This window comes from Gallinula chloropus (assembly GCF_964237585.1).
Source record: "Gallinula chloropus genome assembly, chromosome: 18".
Classification (NCBI taxonomy): Eukaryota; Metazoa; Chordata; class Aves; order Gruiformes; family Rallidae; genus Gallinula; species Gallinula chloropus.
This window is the reverse complement of record NC_140103.1, coordinates 8636363-8657743: the sequence shown is the minus strand read 5'-3', so window position 1 is coordinate 8657743 and position 21381 is coordinate 8636363. Positions and strand designations below refer to the sequence as shown.

The 21381-nt window shown below is 52.3% G+C and overlaps 1 protein-coding gene across 1 annotated transcript in view; it reads right to left on the bottom strand.

Moving 5' to 3' along the window:
* Positions 1-21381, bottom strand: part of ASTN2 (astrotactin 2) — a gene marked incomplete at its 5' end in the record, with an annotated part of 343253 nt that overhangs the window by 74980 nt on the left and 246892 nt on the right. Inside the window, 2 exons of the mRNA XM_084272571.1 lie at positions 11258-11406; positions 13076-13209. Of these exons, the coding sequence (XP_084128697.1) occupies positions 11258-11406; positions 13076-13209 (283 nt within the window). The remainder of the gene's footprint in view (positions 1-11257; positions 11407-13075; positions 13210-21381) is intronic.

Here is a 21381-nt window from a genome sequence, read left to right as displayed (position 1 = left end):
GTCGTTCTCTCAGAGATGAAAGGCTGGGGGGGGATGAGTGAAAGGATGGACAGGATGCAGAAGGGCCAGATGAAGGCAAAATGCCAACGCCACATTTCTGGGCTGTTGGTATTTAACGGGGATTATTTCCCCTTTGCACAAATCATTGTGGGGGGGAAAGTGGGCTTCGCATGTAAAACTGGTGCCACTGAAGATGAATCAAGTCATTAATCACCGGCATGAGTATCCGTAATTAGAGCTGCAGCAAGTCGCAGGAGCAAGAGTCAAAGGCTCTAACAGGATTATGGACAGAGCTGGATTGTTTTATGACTAATATTAGCAGATAAGGGGAATCTATCACGTGCTTGAGGAGGTCGGCTGATGAGTGCAGGAGGCAGGGAGGAAGGCATTTCCCATCCCCATCCCTGCTGCCCAGCTTCAGTGTCCACTGTGCTGCCTGCCCACTGCTGTCCATGCAGAGAGGAGAGCAGGGGCTTGCCCATCACCCTCCTTTTGGGGTACCCCAGGGGCAAAGGACCCTCCTCGCACGCACCACAGCACCCGGGGGGCAGGATCGGCCCACAGCTGAGAGCCGAAGGGAGCTGGCTGACCCGGCCGTGCCGAAGCAGGGTCGGTCCCGGTGCAGCTCGGCGTGTTCCCAACCAACACACCAGCTGTTTGCGGCTGGAGGAGGCAGGCAGATGCTGAGCAGCCGAGCCTCACTGTGCACAGCTGGGGCGAGCAGGGAACGTCTGTCCCAGCTACTCGCCTCCCGCCTTGCCCAGATGAACTAGGCAGCTTTCCCGTGTTTCCCCCCCCCCCAGCACAGGCCATCGCGCTGGCTCACACGCTCCCTTCTCCAGCCCCGGTTCCCAACAAGCCCTGACATGCCTCTCCACAGCAGACTGCTTTTGGGACAGGGAGCAGGGAGTCTGGGAGCTGGGGCCAGGCAGGGCAGGCGCCAGAAGTCCTCCCAGCCCCCCCACAGGAGGGTTTAGAGGCCCCAGCGCCCAGTTTTAAGCAGCTATTGCTGCATCTCTGAGTTCATTCTTGAGGACTGGAAAAAGATCTTTGAGCTTGCAGAGAAAGCTCTTTAGTTTTTAATTAAAGAGACAAGAGTCTTGTGCCTTTGTCCCAGAAAGCAGGGTGCTGAGATGGAGGACTGCACTGCCAGACACCATCCTGGGTGCCTCTGGCAGAAGAGGCTCCATCAGCTACAGGGCTGCATGAGGACCCCCAGTGAAGTCAAGATGCCGAGGGTGAACAGTCCCTGCAGCCACAATGCATTGTCCCAGCAGGGTCCAGTGTGCCCCAGGGCACCCAGATGGGATGGCCATTCCCCATCTGCTTGATCTGTGCCCCAGGGTGAAGCTGACCTGATGACTTCTGTTAGCTATTGCTCCTGCTCGCCTTGGCCCCGAGCAGGACAAGCATGTTGACACTCTCTGTACCTACCAAGACAACACAGAGATTGTCTAGAGGACCTGGAAATGGAGATCTGAAAATCTGAAGCCAAGCATGAACTTTTGAGGCTTGAGGAAAGACATTCCCACAAATATTAACTGTACACAGATGGACACCACTCGCTCTTAACTGGCTTTTCTAGATTTAGAGTCCACACACAATTCTTGGCCATTAACTGCAGAGAGCCTCAGTTTCCCAGGCTGCACAACAAAGCTGGTGAGTATTCAATTCCCACAGATAAAGGAAAGCTGGGTACTCTGTGAGTGTGCACATGCTCTCTGCTCACAGCACAGCCATGCACCCTACCTCCAGCGTCCTCACAAGTGTGCACATGTGTGAGTGTGCCAAAGATGGGGAGATGGAAAGTGGGGTCACTCAGCCATACCTCAAGGTTTGTGATTCCACCATCACTCTGGGCAGGTGGTAAGAGCCAGCACCAGGGAAACAGGAAGTGAGCCCCATTAAATCCAGCAAATTGGCCAAGTTATGCAACACCATGGGTGTCTCTGGACTTGGAATTCAGATCTTCTTAGTGGGGGTAATGCTCATATTGGTGAGGCCAGTTCCAAGGACAGCCACCCCAAGGATGGCAGAATGACTGCAGGAGCTGGGCTGCCTAGTGTGAAGAGCCATTGCCAGGTTCTGAGCTCCAGTGAGGTATTTCCTATCCTTGTGTCACCCTGTTTCATCAGGGTGAGTCACCAGACCACCTCAAAAAAACCTCAGAACCATGCTTCAGCAGTAGTCATAATCAGAAACTTCCTTTATTAACTTAATGACCATCCCCTATCCATCATCTGGCTGTTAATAAAATGAAACGTGGGCTGGAAGGAGTGCTGCAGACCAGAGCCTGGAGCCAGGCTTTTATCAGCAGAACTTGTGTCCGGCAGCACTGCAGAGCTGCTCCCAAACTCAGCACACAGGGATGGGAGGAGGCTTTATCTCCACCCATACCAAACAGCCTCCAGCATAAATGTGATGGGTTCCCCTTCTCCAATACCCATTGTGATGCAGCTTTGTCTCAGCATCCCTAATCAATACAGTTCTGAAACTCTTATTTGGTCACAGGGACAAGCTCATCTCACAGTCTCTGACAGGACCAATGTGACATCCTTCCTCAAATACACCTCTCACATGGGACAGATGAAAGCACACATTTAAATGGCTACCACTCTAAATGATGCCCTCTGAGGTGTATCAACCCCTTCCACACAATTGGCATGACACAGACTAGCAAGGAAGATCTTACTCGGTCCAAATAACACCAGTTCAAAAAAAATGAAGGTTTTTCTGTCCCAGGGTTCCTGGAGATAGATGAAAAAAGATGCTCTTTCTGCTGCAAGCAAGCTCCACCAGCAGGTCAGCACCACCCACTCCTCCCTCTGGCAAAGGAAAGGTCATGGTCCTGTTCTCTGGAAGAGCAGAATTACAGCAGTGGAAAGAGTTCAGAGACAGTCACCCCCAGCAAAGACCAAGTCAACATGATGGTGAGATAAGACTGCTCCTTGACCCCACCATGCAGGCCCCATCAATGGGAACTCAGCAGGGGAATGCTGCAGAATACCCACTCCATCCCCCATAACCCAAACTAGCTGCAGCAGTATTTCCTATTATGTCTCCATAACCTAATCTGACCCCCTCTAGGGTCTCCAGATTAATATCTGAGAAATCTCCCAAGTCCAATCACCTAATTATAGGGAGGAAAGGTTTATCCTATCTAAACAGCATGAAATGTGACATAGATCCAGCTGCCCCCTCCCTCCCAAGAGCCAGAGCTCAATCCCTAGCAAGCTGAACAAACCATGAAGGGGTCATGGGGGAGATGGGGAGGGTCTCTCCCTGATCTTGTATCATATGAAACCTGCAGGAGAAGCAGCTATTTTAATTGGCAAATCCCCTGACTCAAGGTTTAATCCCTCTTCATTTTTGCTCAGCTTCCCTCACAGCAAAGCCACACAGGGAATAGATGACGTGCCCCACCTCGAGTCACTGCCCAACCAGAGAAGCGCCTATGGCCTTGGTGAACAGGGAGACAAGGGATGATGGTCCTCAAGACAAGCAGTGTACACATCCCAGCAGGGATGAAAGGCTGGTACCACCACGTGCCATCTAGCACAGAGTGTGTTGAACAGTGTGGGTTAGAGGTGCCTTGATACTGACAGGGCAGAGAAGGCAATGGGAAGGGTCACAGCCCAGACCGACTGCAGCGTCCCTCACAGTACCTCTGGCACTGGGTCTGCCCTGTTTCAAACAGGGCAGAAAGGCAGCCTTGTGTCTCCTTAGGTTCCTTTCCTATCCTTCTTCCCTTCCAGAGGAGCATGGAGGGATGGATGCTGTCTAACCTTTTAGATACCATTTCAGCCACCTGACAAAACCAAACACATAGAAACCTCAGCAGAAGCCAGGGGACTGGAAAGCCGATTCCCCATTCCCACTCAGGATCTCATCTCAGGCTTTGGCTAGAATGAGAGGAACAAGCAAATTCTCCAGGAAGATCCTATCCTGGCAAGGACCCCTAGTCTGGATGTCTTTCAAAGTGAATGAGCCCATCCAAAGGAAAGACCCATGTGCTTCACTCCGCATGCATGGCCCAGGTTCCTCCCAGACTGGGGTTGTGTTGCACCCACTGCTGCCCCACAGCCTGAATTTTCCACGTAGCTCCAGGCTGCATTGCCAAGCACCAGCTTTGCAAACACAGACCCAGCTTCCTTCCAAATTCCAGGCACAATTTATTGATTAGAAAAGCCTGTCTAGTCAGTAAGGGCTCCTGTGGAAAGGTTCTGCTGCTCCGCACTCACAAGCCACAATCCGTCAGACCGTGTTAGCAGCCTTGGCTTTTGATGCTTCCTGACAAGATGGATTTGTGGCCTTGACTTTTCCAGATCAGGAGAAACTTAATCCTCGAGGATAAAATTACAGACCAGCAAAAAACCTCCATGACTGGCCTCGTTAACTGCCATTTAAGAAGTTCAGAGCCTTCTCAGCTAGAAAGGAGTGTCTACAGCTGTCCTTTGCCTTGAGGAAGAGGTAGTTCTGAACAGACAGCACAAAGCCCTTGGCAAACACTCTGCTCTCCAAGTGCATGACATACTCATGGCACCACCCCGGCTGCTCCATCCTCTGCAGTCAGCAGGGAATGGGCAGACAGTCCCAGCCCTCCACCTATGAAGTGATTCAGGAGAAAGCAAAGATAATGCCAGGTCCTGTCCAAAAGGTGTCTGGGCAGATAAAAATAACAAACCTGGAACAACCACATGGAAATGTGAATTAATGAAATATTTCAGCAACTGACTCAATCCTAATGGAGAGCTGAGAACCCTCCACCTCCCTTCTGCTTTCCAGGATACAAAAATGACACTGGCAGGTGGAAATAACTACAGCTGTCCCAGTGGGAGAGAAATCACTGCTTCACAGTGAGCATAATGGCCAAAATTAAGCACTTGCTTGGTGCTATTACACAACACATCCCAGGAAGCAGCTTCCAAAAACTTGACCTTCTCTTCTAAGGCTTTTTTTTGAATCATCTCTGCTTTCACTAACAAGTGAAGTGGATTCGGCACTCAAGAAGGGTACTCTGGGTGTTGAAAACTCAAGAGCTAGTTAAAGGAGAGGCAGCAGCAACAGCAGCTTCCACAGCACAGCTTGGCCCTGCCCAGGCTCCCTGCATGCAGGTGCTCACAGTTGAAGCTCTGCTGAATTTCCATCCCCAGCACGAGTTAGTCCTTGCTGAGTGGTGTTTGTGATCAGCCAAACATCTGCCCACCGAGAAAGCAGCTGAGATCCACCAGGCAGGTCACCAAGGACAGGGAGAGACAACCAAGCTGGGAGTGTAAAACTGGCAATGAAGGGTCACCAGCTCCTGACCACCAGCAGGACCACATCTACTCAGGTAGATGTTCAAAGACCTCTTCTGGACGTGAGTCAAGCATACAGATGTTCCCTGAAAGAGCTTCCTATTGCTCCCAGGCTGAGCACTAGCCTTCCTGACCACCAGCATCACCGCACCGAGAGTGCCAGTCTGAAGTCAGAGACAGAACTGCTCTCCTGAAAACAACAAAGACTGTGGTCTCTCTTCCAAGCTGCAGTGTGTGATCCACCAGCTGCAGAGCCTACGACCCCTGGGCCAACCTACAAATCAAAAATCAGCCACAAACACACACCTATGTCAGTATAGGTGCCGTAGCTCAATCTCAAGAGAGACCTTTGTCTCCAAAGGGCTTTACAAACACAGTCAATACCATCAACTGCAGTCATCATCATTATCTTTAATAACAACTGGTTTAAACTCTAAAGCTTTTAACATCCTCCACGCTTTGCTGGTGTGAATTATAACTCTGGATGTTCACATATTTACCCAACTCCTGGCTGGACTTCAAGCTCCTACAGCTTTTTATGGGTAGTGCTATTCTCTCTGGTGCCCAGCCTGTTTGGAAGACAGGACTCTAAAGATGATTTTAAGGCACGCAATAGGAGCGCAACCCAGTTGTATGGAGAGCACATTGGCTTCTTCCTGACAGGCACAGCATTTCTTCTGGCCAGATAGGCTGGAAGAAGAGGAGGAAAAAACGATCATGGTTTCCACACAACAGCTTGCACACAAGAGGTTGTACTGGAAGTGATGGTTGCCATAGCTATATCTATACAGCCCTGGCCATCCAGACACGTCAGAACGATGCTCTACAGAACACATTAGAGAAGTTATAAATAAGATACTCTTAAGCCTCACTTTGGAGCACAACTTGCAAGTGTACAAAACACTAAGCCTTCTGGTTTGACCTCTTTCACTTTCTTTTATAGACGTGATGCATATTTGAAGACTCCTCTGCAGAACAGCATTGCTCCAGAGAAGCCTGTAACGCTGGTGCAGTGACATGCACAGGTTTTACATAACCATACCCTCAACTTCTGTACATCATCCTGCCTGTCTACACCCCAGGCACCCTCCCCAGCCTATCCACCAGCTCTGCTCCACACCACAGCCATGTACAGAGTGCCCCAGAATACTAAAGGCCTCTGGCCAAGCTGCCAAAGCCTGATTTGCCTGCTCTGAAGTCTACATGATGCCCAACAAGCTCATTCAGCAGGCTGTGTTGCTGTTCTCCTCCCTTCTTGAAGGATTACAAGTAGTTCTGGATGAGGGCTGGCTCTTATGATTTGCTGCCCAGTCAAAGAGACTCAGGAGCAGCCAGGATCCCTTGATGTCGTGAGAAATAATAAAGCTTGGGAGTCTCTGCTTAGGCCTCACCTGTCCTTCTGGGACACAACATCTCTGACCAACAGCAGCACTGCTGTGTGAAAGCAAACGAGCTGTGCACTTTTCATTGTACCCTTATTCAGCCAACACCCCACAGTAACCCAGCTACACCGACCCAGCTGCCAGCACACACCAAGCTGACGTGGGTCCTGACAGAGGAGCGAGTGCGGGGGGTGCTCCAGCACCTGAACCCCTCTCTGCCCTTGGATACAAGTACTGCTTGATGCTGAGGGTCTTGTGATGAGGTCAATTCACAGCCCAGTTCTTGTGACCCTGGGGAAAGCATTTGATCTCTCTCTTGGTTTTACTTTTCTTCTCTCTGCACAGCAAGGGCAAGCCCAGCCCTACCTCAGTGTGCAACAGCTGACTTACAAGCAGTGATGTGCTTTGAGATCCTCTCAACTCACACCCACAGACCACCAACTCCCCAAGCCTCCTCACTGTCCCTGTGCAGGTGCTGGGCAGCCAACCCTCAATCCCTCCACAGGCATGTGCTCAGAGACCCAACAACAGAGACAGGCAGGAAAGGAAGAAAACTGCACCAGAGGAGAGGAACAGTGAGAAACACACTGAGGACCTCCCAGAGCTCCAAAGCATCACAGCAGAGATGTGGCCACCACCCCAGAAGCAACACAGCCCCATGCCAAGCCCACAGACCCCAGCCCATCACACAGCAAAAGCTCAGCCCCTCACCCTGCTGTGTGCAGGCTGCAAACTCATTCAAAGTGCTTTTTTTCTTTTTAAACCTTGCATTTTGCATGCTCATAGCGGCCACCCCAGTCCACGCTCACCCTCAGGTAGGTCCAAACTCCTAGGTGAGCCATCAAGGTGGTCCATGTGATATTAAACCAAGCACCCCCACCTGAGCATTTCCCCCTCTCTCTTTCAGATGAAGCCTCCCACCTCAGCACTTTGTTTCCCAGCTCTAAAATCAGAAGGCAAGGAGCCTTCTGTTCTTCTCCCCATCATGAGCTGGAGGACGCAGCGCTCCCCATGCAGGACCACCTAAGCCAATGGGGGAGCTCAGCTTATCCAGGAGACCTTCTAAGCCAGGACCCACCACAACAAGCAACAGCAGTACCCCAGGTTCCCCATCCAGCACAGGCAGGGCCACGGCCTGGCTACAGCAACCAGAACTGAGACATAAAAAGCACTTTACACCGTTGTCATGTTATCCCCTCATCCCTCCCCCTCATTCCCTTTGGAGCTTCTTAACTTCAGAAACCTTCCTCCAGAGGAGTGTTGGAGTGACAGAAAACATTTTCCAAGCCTAATATCAGTTCCAGATGTTCACAGCCATTTCAGTTTGTACCTCACCCTGTAAAACACATTTCTGCCTCTTCCTCTCTCAAGTGCAGCGCCTGCTTCACCCATGACATAATGCGCTGGCGGGCTCGGCCGCGCACACACACATGCTTGCGCCCTCTTCGAGAGCCCCATGTTCAAACAAAGAGCATCACTCAACTACAAAGCCGTGGCACACATGGAGTTATGAGTAATTTCCACAAGTTTTAATAAACAGGTTGGGATGTAATTGCTCTCCGTCTTGTCCGCTGGCTCCTGAGCCGAGGGCTGCTCGCTCCCCGCGCGCTGGTGTTGAAAGCGTGGTTTGTTTCGCACACAAGTTCACCTCCTATTAGCCTCAGATGGTCCAAGGGCTGTGTTTTTCTAAGCACCAGTAATAAGCCTCTTTAAAAACCACATACAGCCAGGGGTGGCGGAGCCATGCGAGCCCCCGGACCCCCCTGCCCTGTCCCCGCAGTATCACCACCCCCTGCAGAACCCAGCAGGAGCAGAGGGGATGCGCATCAGGCCAGCCTCAAAATCCCTCCTTGACTCTGCTCCAAGGGGAGGAACAGATAGTTCCTGCTCAAGGAAAAGGCTTCACCTTCCAGTTGCAAAGTAAGGATGAGAGACTGAGGGCTTTTGGGGGACTGGGGAGAAGCAGAAGGAAGGTTAGGCAGGTACCATCTAGTTTGCCATGGGCTGAAGAACAGGTTGGCCCAGCCCTAGCTGCAGCCAGTGCCAGGAATCCCTATAAGAAATGGCTACAACTGCAATAAAACATACAAAACCCTACTGTACAAGCACAAATAACCCAAAAACTTGAACTCAAGCGATTCAAAGGACAACCTACAGCAACCAGAAGAGCCCTCAAACCTCACAGGATCCTTCCAGCCCAGCGCTGCCATGCTCTGCAGATACCCATGGGACACCTCCCAGCAACGGAAGCAACCCACTCCTATCTGCCATGACACTCACTGGGAAGGAAGATTTGCCAACATCCACCAATAGCCATCCAAATTTCATATCCCACACCCCCCTCTCCTAAGATACCCTTATTCTAGGAGGTTTTTAGGGATGCTGCTCAGATGCAATGGAGATGTCCTGCAGCGTGGCAGATGGGTGAAAGTGGTAAGGGAATACCCTTGGTAGGATTTTTGGCCAGGTGAAGCATGGTACCAAGAGAAGCCCTTAAGAGCTGTAGCAGTCAGCATGTCTGCAAACCTATGCAAGGTATTTGCAAGACTAAAGTCATCTGGCATTAGGGGCCTGTGGGGTAAGGGAGGAATGAAGGCAAGAATGCTGTTTTGTTATAAACAACGCAGAAAAAAAGGAGAGATTTAGCATTGGCTTTTCTCTTTAATTGTTAATGGGGTCATTCTGTCCCAAATGGTCCCCCAGAGCAGGGAGAGGGGAGGGCAGCTCCCCACAATGAATTCAATTGCCTGTCAAACACATGGCAGTCATAAAAGGAAAATAATAATAATAATCTGTATTTCCTACTCTGGCTGCCAGGCAAAGATCCAGCCACTTCAAAGGAGAAACCCCACATTTCCCCAGTCTGGCCTCACCTGACCGACGTGCAAGTGATCTGGAATCCCCATCCAAAACAAAGCCCCTCCTTTGGTGGCTTGTTTTCTTTCTCTGTTACTGGAGGGTGCCCCTCCAAGATAAAGAACAAGCCTTCTTCCATGCTGGGAAACTAAAAACATAACCCAAGGGCCATGGCCACATTGGGTAGCTCTGGAAGGGGGTGCTGGCAAGGTGTAGGAGAAAGCTCCCGTGGGACAGGACTGGTGTATGAGCCAGGAACCAGAGCCCCTCCTCACAGGGGTCTCCACAAACAGCCAGGGGGGCCCCCCAGGATGTGGGGCTCTGGTTCTCTCCAGCAGGAAAAGTCCAGCTCTCAAGCACAAAGAATTTGGATACAGTGGGAAGACAGGCTGCAGAAGCAGAACGTGCCTGAGATGAACAGAGAGGGTGAAAACTTCCCTGGGGCTGTGAGCTGGAGCGGTTTGCTCTGTGGTGGGTCACGGCAGCAGAAAGCTTGGCTCAGAGGGTCTTACAAATCAGAGAAGCAAAGGAAAAAGCCACCACCACAAGCCAAGAAAGCTTCCAAGCAAGACCTAAGGACTGCCCATGTTCAACTCCTGATCTGCCTCTGAGCAATCTTCCTGAGGACAAGTGTCTTGACGGGATGTCTGGGAAGCCCCTGCAAGGTGTCAGGAGCACAGTGAGGTTCCCCCCTCTGACCCGGTCCCTCGTCCTTGCAGACAGCCTGGACACACATTCATAAGCTGACCTGGCTGCACCTTAAAGCAAATGAGGTTTTTAATCACCTGAAGCAGCTGTGGCAGGGCTTTGCTCCCCTAATGGGTGGAAATCCTCTTCCTGTGTTCCCTTGTTATGGGTGGGGGATGAAATTCGGTACTGCCAGTGTCTAGGGGAAGGGCACAAAGGCAAATCTCTGCTTTGGTCAACAGCACTGTTGACCACATCACCTGAGCATCTTAAACTACAGCCAGAGTCCTCAAGAAAAAGCAGCCAGAGGTTTTGCCTGGCTTCCCACACAGCAGGAACATCACCCAAGGTCTCAAGTAGTATTTTCTGAAAGACGCCATTGATTCACCCAAATTGAACCCCATCCCTCACACCCCTCCACCTTGCCCAGCAGGTCCTGGAGCACAGCCTGAACTGCTGACAACACTTTTGCAAGGCACAGGATGCTCAGTCCAAGCCTAAGCTGGGAACCAAACTCCAACCCAGGGAAGTTTCAGATTCCTCTGGAGATGCTCTATACTGCTTAAATGATCCCTCTAAATATTGCAGGCTTCAAGCTACTTGGATAGGTGTGCAAGGCACCTTAAAGAGTCCTTTCAAAGGCTGGCATGCAATGCAGTACTCGTTGGAACAGACCAGTAAAGCCCTGGAGTTGCTGAGGGCTGACCTTCCTCCCACACCCATCCTGCAGCATTTCAGACTGATCACATCAAACACTCACTTCAGTCAAACTCCAGCTCACAGCTCTCCTGCCCAAAAAGGGCAAATCATTTCCTTTTGCCATGCTGCCTTTTTGTATTTCCCCTTCCTGTCAAACACCCACATCTGCAGAAGCCTTCAGATCCTGAAAAGGGCTGTTTTGATACCTCTTGTAACACCTTGGCTCCATGCACCACCCTCCACAAAAACAGCATCTCCCAGCCAGTTGGGATACAGGATACATCATTGCTCACCCTCTGCACCAAAGAGGAGTTCACCCTTGACACCTGCACCCACCTGTGTAAAGGTCTGTGTCTGTGTACTCATCCACCTTCTTGTGCTGCAGGACGTAGTCAGACACCTTCGTTCCAATGGCAGGCTGCACATCCAGCCACTCCAGAGAGACCACAGTGCTGGAAGGCTCCACAGTGGGGGAGAGTCGCAGGCTGGGCAGGAGACAGAAAGAAACCAAAGACAAGATCAGGTCCCTTTCCAGGGAGGAATTCACTGCTAAAGGCAGCACAGCCCCAGGCACACCCATGAGGACAGGGGCCACATGGGTAGAGCGGGTAGGTGAGCATGGAAGAACTTCCAGCTGAAGTTCAGTTGGGTGCAGCCTATGTCCTTACCTCCCCCCACCTGTGTCATGGACTGCAACTCCAAGTACAGGATCATAGAACCCCAGACTGGTGTGGGTGGACAGGGCCCTCAGCCACCCAGTGCCCTCCCTGTCCTGGACACCAGCTCCTCTCCAGCTTTCCTGGAGCCCCTTGAGGGATTGGAAGGGACTCAGAGCTATTCCCAGAACCAGCCTTCTCTTCTCTAGGCTGAACCAGCCCAGCTCTCCTAGCCTGGCTCCAGTACAGAGGGGCTCCAGCCCTCTGGTCATCAATATTGCCTCCTCTGGACTTGCTTCAACAGCTCCATATCCTCCTTGTCCTGGGGACCCCCGAGCTGGAGGCAGGTGGGTATCTCCAGAGTGGAGCAGAGGGGAAGAATCCCCCTTTCCCAGCCCCACTGGTCCCACTGCTGGGAATGCAGCCCAGGACACAGATGGCTTTCTAGGCTGTGAGCACACCTTGTTGGGTCACGATAAGCTTGTCCATCACCAACCCCAAATCATAGAATCACAAAGTGAGTTAGGTTGGAAGGGACCTTACAAGTCATCTAGTCCAAACCCCCACAGCAAGCAGGGACTTACCCTTCTCCTCATGCTGCTCTCCATTTACTCCCCTGTCCAAACAAACCTCCATCTCCTGGGAGAACTACTGAACTTCAGCAGCCCTCTGGGGAACTAAGAACCAGCCACCCAGGAGCAAAAGAGGAGAGAGGAACCCAGCCTAGCCTTTTATAACCCATCAGGGGAGGGTGTGGTCTGCATCACCTGCACGTGAAGGCCAGGTGGGAGGGTGGGTCTGTGAATTCACCCAGCTGCAGGGAAGCAGGGTTCTCATGGGTGTGAGCAAAGGCAGGGCAGCTGTGCAGGAGCTTCAGCCTAGCTGAGGGACCACGTAGGCAGGGCCAAAGGCAGAGCAGCTCTGCACTCCCGGCCGTGCACAAAGGCGTCTGCTGGTCTTTGCACCAGGATAAATGGTAAAATGAAGTAGGGGGCTAAGGAGAGTCTGTCTCCAAACACGTGAGCCATGTTTGTCAAACTCAGGATGGGAAAAGAATCTCCTCCGAGGTTGTTGGCTCACTGAGGTGTTCTGCTCCTCATGGACCACTGGAGCCAGCCTTCCTGCTTTCTCAGCTAATTCCCCATCAGTTTGCTCCTGATTTGTTCTTGCTCTGACAAGCCACAATGAATTGCACTGTAATTCCATTTCTTTCAGCATTTGAAATCCCATTCTACAAGCCCTGCTAATCAGGTGATGAAAATCTATAAGGAAACCTTCCCGGGCCGCAGCCGGAGCCAGGATATCCTAAAGGCATCAGTCACACAGTGAGGAGCGCTGGACTGCGGCCCCGGGGCTGGAAGGCCAGAGGAAGGAGGTGTCCGTGGGCTGAGCCTGTTGGAAAGGGGCTGGTGCTGGGGGGCTGTGATGCCTGGGAGGGGGAAAGGGACTGGTGGTGGGGGGTCTGTGATGCGCGGGAGGGGCTCAGACAGATACGTACACAGGTGGAGGGAGAGGGCTGCAGTTCGGGAGTCCGTTCTCATCGAAGGCATTGAGGTCACACCTGCACCAGTCTTCGATAACATCGCCTTTCCCCGAGCACCAGTATGAGCTCATCAGGGCTCCCTTGAAAGCCTGACGTGAGAATAAAAAGCATGAATACGTGTGCTAAAGATGCGGTGGAATCCGGCCGGTGGCTCGATCACGCGGCTCTGAGCATCAGGGATGTGTGTGCACAGAGACTGGGGAATGCAGGGAGGGAGAAGCCATCCCTAGCTCTGCCACTGGTTCTCTCCACGGCCCTGGGCCTGACACTGATTCACCCCTGGGTGCTGCTTTTGGTGTGGGGACAGGAAGGGTCTGCACGGTGCTTCATACAAAGTAGAGGGACCTCCCGTGATGGAGGACTGAGCTGCCTGGAGAAACACAACATGAGCCCTTTGGTGACCCTGGAGATGATAAGCAGGGGACCTTTACTCTGCTGCTGCATGCAATAAAGCTCTTCCATGTGCCCATCCCAGAGCCATTTCTGTATCTGCAAATGAATTCTGACATCCCCAACACCACAGACCGTTTCCATCCTCTCACAAGTTTGCAATTCTAACGAGCTGCCTCCCTGCTACCAAACTGCTGCTTCACTCATTCACATGAGGAATGCTCGCAGGCAGAACAGCAGTTTCAGGAAGAAAAACAATCAAATCTTGAAAAAGCTTGGAGGGTGTTCCCCAGACTCTGCTCCAGAGGCTGTCCTCAGCCAGACCAGGACCTCTCCTCATGGCCCTTAACAACGCCAACACATTCCCACTATAACAGCTGTCCATCTGCTGGGATCTGGGGCTTTGAATCCCTGAAGCCCTCCAGGTCTAACCCTGTGGTGCCTACCCTGCATTCAGTGTCAGTTTCTGTGCTGCAGGACAGGGCATCTCTTATTCCATATCCTGCTGTAGTCTGGACTTTATGGATTTACGGTGATTTCTCCTGCTACCTTTCCCTGTGGTGCCTAATTAAACACCCAGCTTGTAAGACAGCACCTCTCCCTGCATACACGCACAGCCAACAGTAACCCAGACTCTTTGGGAAGCCACAACACCCTGCTAGAATAACACCACCACCAAAACTTCAGCCTCTAAACCCAACCCCTTTGTAATGCTTTTGACATTTAAAAACCACTTCTCAGGCCCGAAACGCCTCCACGGGTCCTCATCCACATAGAGCAGCCTCAATGCCAGCCTCCACGCTGTCCAGCCCGCAGCAGTGGCGTTCCACCCATCCAACGCCGCCTGCAGATGCCTGGTCCTGGTGATACCGCCTGCATCGCCAGGTTACGCCTTCAAGATAAAAATGTGCCCTTTGAGGAGGACAGGGACGGCTCCAGCGGCTGTGGCATTTAGCAGAAAACTAGGAAAATTGCCATCCCGGGGAGGTTTTTGAAAAGAGGAGGTATAAATAGAGCCTGACGTCAGGGCTCCCATTGTCCGGGGTTTTGTTGCTCTCCCCAAACACCTCGAGCACCTTTAACGAGGTGCCTTGAGGTTCTCGTGTCTGAAATACTTTCTGCTTCCAGGCATTTATAAACAGGACTGTTCCAGAAGAAATAATAACATGACAAAATTAAAAAAATAAAAGAGGGGAAAAATACAAAAGGAAGGAAAAAAACATGTGAAAGAGAGAAAGTGTGACGTTATTTTGGTTTGTTCTTTAGAAGGCGATTGAGGCGCTGGACTGGAAAGGGCATGGCAAAGTAATTGGAGGGCAGGTAAGACAAGAGTTTCTCTGACACATGGATAAATGGGTGCAGACACACTTCTGCAGAGAACAGTGGGTTGGAGTGGCTAGAACGGAGAGCGATGCGCCTAGGTGGATGTGAAGTGTGCGCTCTGCCCAGGAAGCAGGATAAAGACACATGTCGTGGGGACGTGGGTGCGAGTGGACAAGTGTCGGGCAATCCCTGGAAAAGCTGCACTGCTCTGCTGTCACCCTGTCCCCAGTTCCGACCCCTGCTGCTCTGCAGGTTCCCCTCCAGCCCCTAACCCAGCCCCTCCCTGCACATCCCCATCCCACGGAAGAAATCCCACCCACGCCCCATCCATGCCCTTTAGTGAATCCCTTCCTCCTGTTCTCTTCCCCAGCGATAAGTGCAAGGCTGGATGAGCCATCCCCTCCGCTTTGCCTGCCCAACGTCGCGCAGGTTTTAATTAGATCCTGCAGGTACCCAGCCGTCATCTGCCTTGTGTCACCCTTCACACAAACGAGGTTAGCTAATCGATGCGTCCTTCAATTGCACTCATTACGGCGAGCACACCTACGCGCGCTAACCGGGTTACTGGGAGCAGGGCTAGCCCCTGGTGCCGGCTGACGTCAGGGACAGACGGGCAGCCAGGACTCGCCTTCCCTCACTTTCCGGAGGGATCACTAGCCAGTGGTTTCCAGGACTTTCCTGCCGGTGCCAGGGAGTGATTCTAGAAGTGGCAAGAGTAAACTGAGGAGGGGGGGTGGGGGTAAGTGGGGAAGATCCTGCAGAAAGAAGGGATGAAGCTCCCCATGTGAGGATGTCCAACCTTGGTTTAGGAGGCTCTACACTCTCCTTGGGGATGTCAGCCTGTCACCCATACACACACTTGCTCCACAGAGACTCCAGGACAAAGGGAGGGTCTCTGTGACCTTCGAGGGCTCTGTGGTCCTCCCAGCACTGAAGGCAGGTACAGCTTTTGCTGCAGCTGACACACAAGCCCTTTCCTCCCCTCACCTCCCTCAGCCCAGGCTCTGGCAGGGGGCTGCTTCCAGGCCCCGGCTGAGATCAGCAGTGGTAGCTGCCTTCCCTTGCTAAGGTGATTGCTTTAACCAGCCCAGTGCCAAAGGCACACTGTGGGCACCTGCTCCTCTGCAGGTGGCAACCATGTGAGCAGCTCTCCTTTCCTTTCTCCTTCTGACAGCATCGCTCGGACGGTACGCGGCTGCTCACACAAACCCCGGGGAGTGGCTGCTGCCACCTAAACCAGGAGCCCAACAGCACAGGAAGACCAATAGCCATGACCAAAGGACACAGCGAGGGTGCTGAGACCCATCCCATGGGTCCCACTGGGAGAGCTGCAAATGGAACATACAGGGACCTCCTTGGTCTGTGGCGGCCAAGGACAACCTTCCCCTCCTGCCTTGGCACCTCCACATCTCCCATCCTTCCCTGCTGCTGGGCTCAGAAACGTGCAGCAAACGCTCTCCTCCCTGCCAGGAGACAACACACACAACAAGAAGACCCTCTCCAACATCACTATGTCCACATCAGATGCCTCACCACGGTGGTCACACCAAGCTCCCGACCTGGGAAAACCCACCAGGCTCTGGAAGCAGGAAGGGCTTCCCAGGAGCAGCCCTGCCTGCTGGGGATGGCAGAGCAGACCCAACGCACCATCCAGCACTTGCCAACCACTCCCCAGGATCTCAACACCCCTCTGTGCCCTAAAGCAATTTTATCTTTCATTTAAAAGTATCCAAATTGTATTGTTTCCCTGTGAGTCAGCCCATTTAGTTTATGTCCTTCAGTGCCAGAGGGGAAATTTATGAGATGAGAAACTGGCTCGAAACGCTTATTTTCTAGATGACGAGTCATGCCATTAGATATATAGCATTATGAATCATAGGAACAGCATCTAATTTGCTCTTAAAGGTATAATAGGTCTGACTCCCCACACCCATACACACACATATATTGGATTGATAGTTCCCCCATAGGATGGCTAGTTCATTTGTTTTGACACGAGCAAGACTTACAGGACCATAAAGTCCCATCTTACCATAAGTTAAGCCTATTCATAAAAAAAATATTAGGGAAACGAATGATCAGCTAAGCACATTTATCCTACACTCGATTGCATATGGATCTTTCTCCTGTTGTTATTTGTGCTCAGGGGGAGGCCATTTGGCCCCGCTTTATAGCTTAGACGCTCTGCAACAGAATATAGAAGAACATTTCCTTTGTCCTCTGTTAGACCTGGCTGATGGAGGGAGAAGCATTAAGTTATTTCTGACTGTGGGTTTTCTCTTGACATCCCCAGAGAGGTAAATTAGAGGACGTGAAGGAACCTTTCAGATCAGCACTTGCAGGACTCAGCATGCAGCACAGGGACTGGTGTTCCCAGATGGAGTACTGGAAAGGGCATGTGTTGGGTCTGGTCTTCACCATGGCTGACAGAGATATGAAAATCTGGGTCAATTGTTTTGAGTCCAGGTTACTTTGTGGTTGGCATGCACACCTCAGTTTCTGGAAAAATTAAGAAGGAAATAGAGGGAAATGAAAACCTAACCAGACATGAGCATGCAGGCTGGACACAGGTGTGCTGGAGGTACCAGAGATGACCTAAAAGCTGGCAATTTGGTTCATTTTGGGTTTTGCACAGGTCTCCCTGGCGTTTGTTTGCTCGTCTGCATTTTCTTCTAAATGCAGAGGGAAGAAGAGTGGAAGCAGGGCTGGGTGATGCCAGCTGCCAGGCTCAGCCTCAAGTCCAGGGACACAGCAGCCAACAAAAGACATTCTGTCCCTTCCTGTGGGCAGGACCAAGACAGTGCCCACTCCACCACCGCCTTCCCCCAAGCCGTGCCACTGGAGGAGGTGGTGGGATGTCTGGCAAGGTGCAGCCCTGTCCCACCTACTAGTAAATCCAGTCACCCGGTGATGCCACCTCAATACAGCCCCTGACTGGAGCTCCTGGGTGCTGCCATGCCCCGAGCCATCTATAGATAGCAACAGCAATACTGCCTGCTCATCAACAGAAAGAAGATTGGCTCAAGCAGGGATTTCACAGCCTGAACAGGATGCTACCATGATGATACCTATCCATACCCTTACAGTAATGATCAGTGCTGTTCATAGGAGATAAATGCTGCTCCTTAGTCTAGACATCTCTAGAAGTGGGGGGGGGGGGGGGGGGAGGGGGGGGGGAGAAAGGACAAAAAAAAAAAAAGGGGGAAAAAAGAAAAGAAAGGAAAAAAAAAGAAGGGGAAAAAAAAAAGAGAGGAGTAGGAGGAAAACTAAGGATTTCCCAGGCCAGAGACTCTTTCCAGGATCATGCAGTTCGCGTCTGAAAGTCTGCTCCAGGTTCACAGCAAAGGAGGATGAAGTTTCCCTACTGCTGTTGGCAGGTGATCTCATCTCGGGCTGCTCACACCCTCCCTGCCTCCGGCTGCCTGTCCCCGGAGAGCAGGATCACCAGCACTTCATCCTGGGAAGGCACATCAGCGGTTTGCCGGAAAGGTCAGGGTGCTGGAAGGGACCCAGGGTGGGCAGCATCCCGGTTTGTGTTATTTATGGGATCTCAGGGAGCAGCAGAGGACACTGTAAAACCTGGCAGCAGGGGAAATAAAAGCCTTTGTGCTGCAGCTAGAGTCCCGTCCTGGGGAGCCAGCTCGGCTTTCACACCTCGGCTACAAAGCTCCCCATTCTAGCACGATCCCGGCGTCACAATGGGGCTATTCTTCCCCTGGTAACGCGAGTCGGATGTGGGCTGGAGCTGCAGCAGGATGCTCCAGTGCCGAAGAGGAGGACAAGGGCCAATTAGCAGATATTAAAACAAAGCAAAAATAAATAACACACACACTGCCCCCCCCCTCCCCCTTCCTCCCCCCCCCCGCCATCCCAGACCAAAACAAAAAACTCACCTCAGTAATACAAACGCTGTCCCAATTCGCCCTGGCTCCCTTTCAGCTTTGGCAGGGGATGAAGAAATCCCTGGCACTGGCTCTGCACACCCTCGGGGGCTGCTTCGGGGAAGCTGCGTGTGTGCCTGGAGGATCGTGGTCCTCCTGCAGTTCTGCCATCAGCTGCTGTATGGGGGCCAAAGTGAGCCCATGGCCTTGGGGAGCGCCTCTAACCCTGTCCCCTTAGTATCCCACACAACCTCCCCCACCTCCTGCCAAGCCCAGAGGGGCAGAGGACACCAGGAGAACCAGCTCTGGGATCTGGGAAGATGAGGGGACCAGATACCCCTCTCCTGAACGAGATTCAAGGGCTATGGCCAAGCTCTTCTCTGGAAAATGAGTCCCACTGACTTCTCCAGCCTCTGCGTCAATTCCTCTGTCCCTCCTCCTCAGGCTCACATTCCTCCCAGTCCTGCTCAAGCCGAGGACCGGTCTCCTCCAGGCACGTCCCTGGTCTCCACTCACAGAGGTTTGCTTCCCAAAGGGCTGAGCCAGGATGGCCACAGGGACAATGTTTACCCAAGGAAGCCACGGGCACCTCTCCCGGGCACAGACAGGATTTCACAGCCAGCAGCAGAGCCCAATGTGTCCCAACAAGGCACCTCCTGCTGCAGGAGCACTCAGGGTGCCAGCACCATGACTCTGGCTGTCCCACGTGTGCTCTTTGAGGCACAGTAGATGGGAATGTCAATGCCAAAGGGGAGAGCAATGGAGCTATAGACTTCCTTGGACTAGTTTTATCTCACCTGCAGATCAGGACCAGGGGAGAAAGGTCTCCAGCATTGCCTCTGTTCCAGCCAACAGACCTTCCTCTATGAATCCTTCCACCTACAGCCACATCAGCCACAATGCCAATGAAAATGCCATTCAACAAAGCCCTTCAAAAGGTGCTTAGACTTTCAAACACACCTCCTTGACCCTAGGAAGCTCCTTGCCCACCCCAGTGCTGCCAAGGTCCCCAGCCAGGCTGCAGCTATCAATGACCGTGCAAGATCTCTGACCAACGCCATTAAACCACAGAGGGAGACAGAAACATCTCCTGGCAGGGATCCAATGTGCAAAGCTTCAATCACACACAAGAAGGAAAAGAGGGGCCATCGATAGACCACAGTGCCCTACCCTGTGTACCCAGTACCCTGCCTGTCCCTGCTGCAGGGAGCAGGGGGGATGCCTAGTGGCACTGGGGAGACAGACCAAAGCCCCTGCTGATCACACAGCTGAGAGTTTCCTTAAGCTCACAGCACAAATTCCCTGGGCAGCAAAAGGCAAAACCTGTCTCCTGGAGCCCTTCTAAATTCCAAGCCCTTACAGCAAAGTGAGAAGAAAACGGCAGTTCCCAGTGACATGAAAATAAAAGAGTTTTCCAACATACCACATGGGCAAAGCAATATATTTTCACCTAGTGTCCCACTTGGAAATGGTCAGTTTTAGCTGAAATCAAACATGCATGCATAGAAAAACCCAAATCAGCCCAAAGCAGACACCCAGTACGGAAACTGGAAGCCAGCACTTAGAGTCTGGAGAGGTCACAAAATCCCAGAACGTTAGGTGTTGGAAGGGACCTCGAGAGATCATCTGGTCCAACCCCCCTGCCAGAGCAGATGAGGAGGAGGAGGAGAAGATGACCTTGCAGCCAGGACCAGAAGCAGGGTGACATTCCAACCTGGGCACAGGGCTAGGAAGGGGATTGGTGGTGAGCAGGGTCCATAGACATCCCCCAGATTCTTGCCATTACTCCGTTCTCGCTGGCTAACCTTCCCCTAATAAGATAATTCCCAGGATAAGAAAATAGTAGGAGAAAGGGAGTTTGAGGAAATGAGCTGGCAGGAGAGAGGAATCAAGGTATGGAAGTCAGGCATGGATGGCTGCATGGAAGAACCAAGAGGGTGGATAGATGAGAATGAAGGAACAAGGTGAAGAAGTAGACAAGGAGGGCCAATCTCCATAAAGAACTTGGGTGTCAGGAGAGCCAGTGAATCTGGGGAGGGGGTGAAGCATCATTCCTGGTGGTCACAACTCCACATGCTAGGATTGCTACTCAACTTGCAGCCCTCTGCATCCCACCCACAGCTGCTGTGTGCTGGCTCACTCCAGGCATCTTAATCAAGTGCAGGCTCGGTGCTAATAAGTGACTTTAAGCAGGTCTGTCATTTTTGGACTCGAGATCGGGGTTAGAGGGCTGCAGAGGGGGGCAGGGGGCGGCAGCCAACCAGAAAGTGGGAAATCAATCTCCATAGGATTAACACTGAAGTTCTTGCCGGAGGAGCCCAGCCCCAGGGAAGGGTGACCTCCAGCTTGGCTGGTCCCTCTTGGAGTAACAGTGACCTCCTGTGGCTGTGGGACTGTCCCGAGGGGCTGGTTATTCCCTCCCGTGGCAGAGGCGCTTTGCAAAGCCACGCTGGAGGCCCTCAGGGCTTTGGCCACCCCTCACATGGCTACAGCTGAGATGCCAGAGCCAGGAGTGAAAGACTGGCCTGGCTACTAAAACCCCTCCACAGGACACATCCTGCACACCAGTGTCTTCTCTGGGTGGACACTGGGCCATAGCCCAGCTGCTCATGGCTCTGCCTTTGCCATCCTGGAGGCAGTGAGACACGAGTCTGCAAAGGCTGTAGG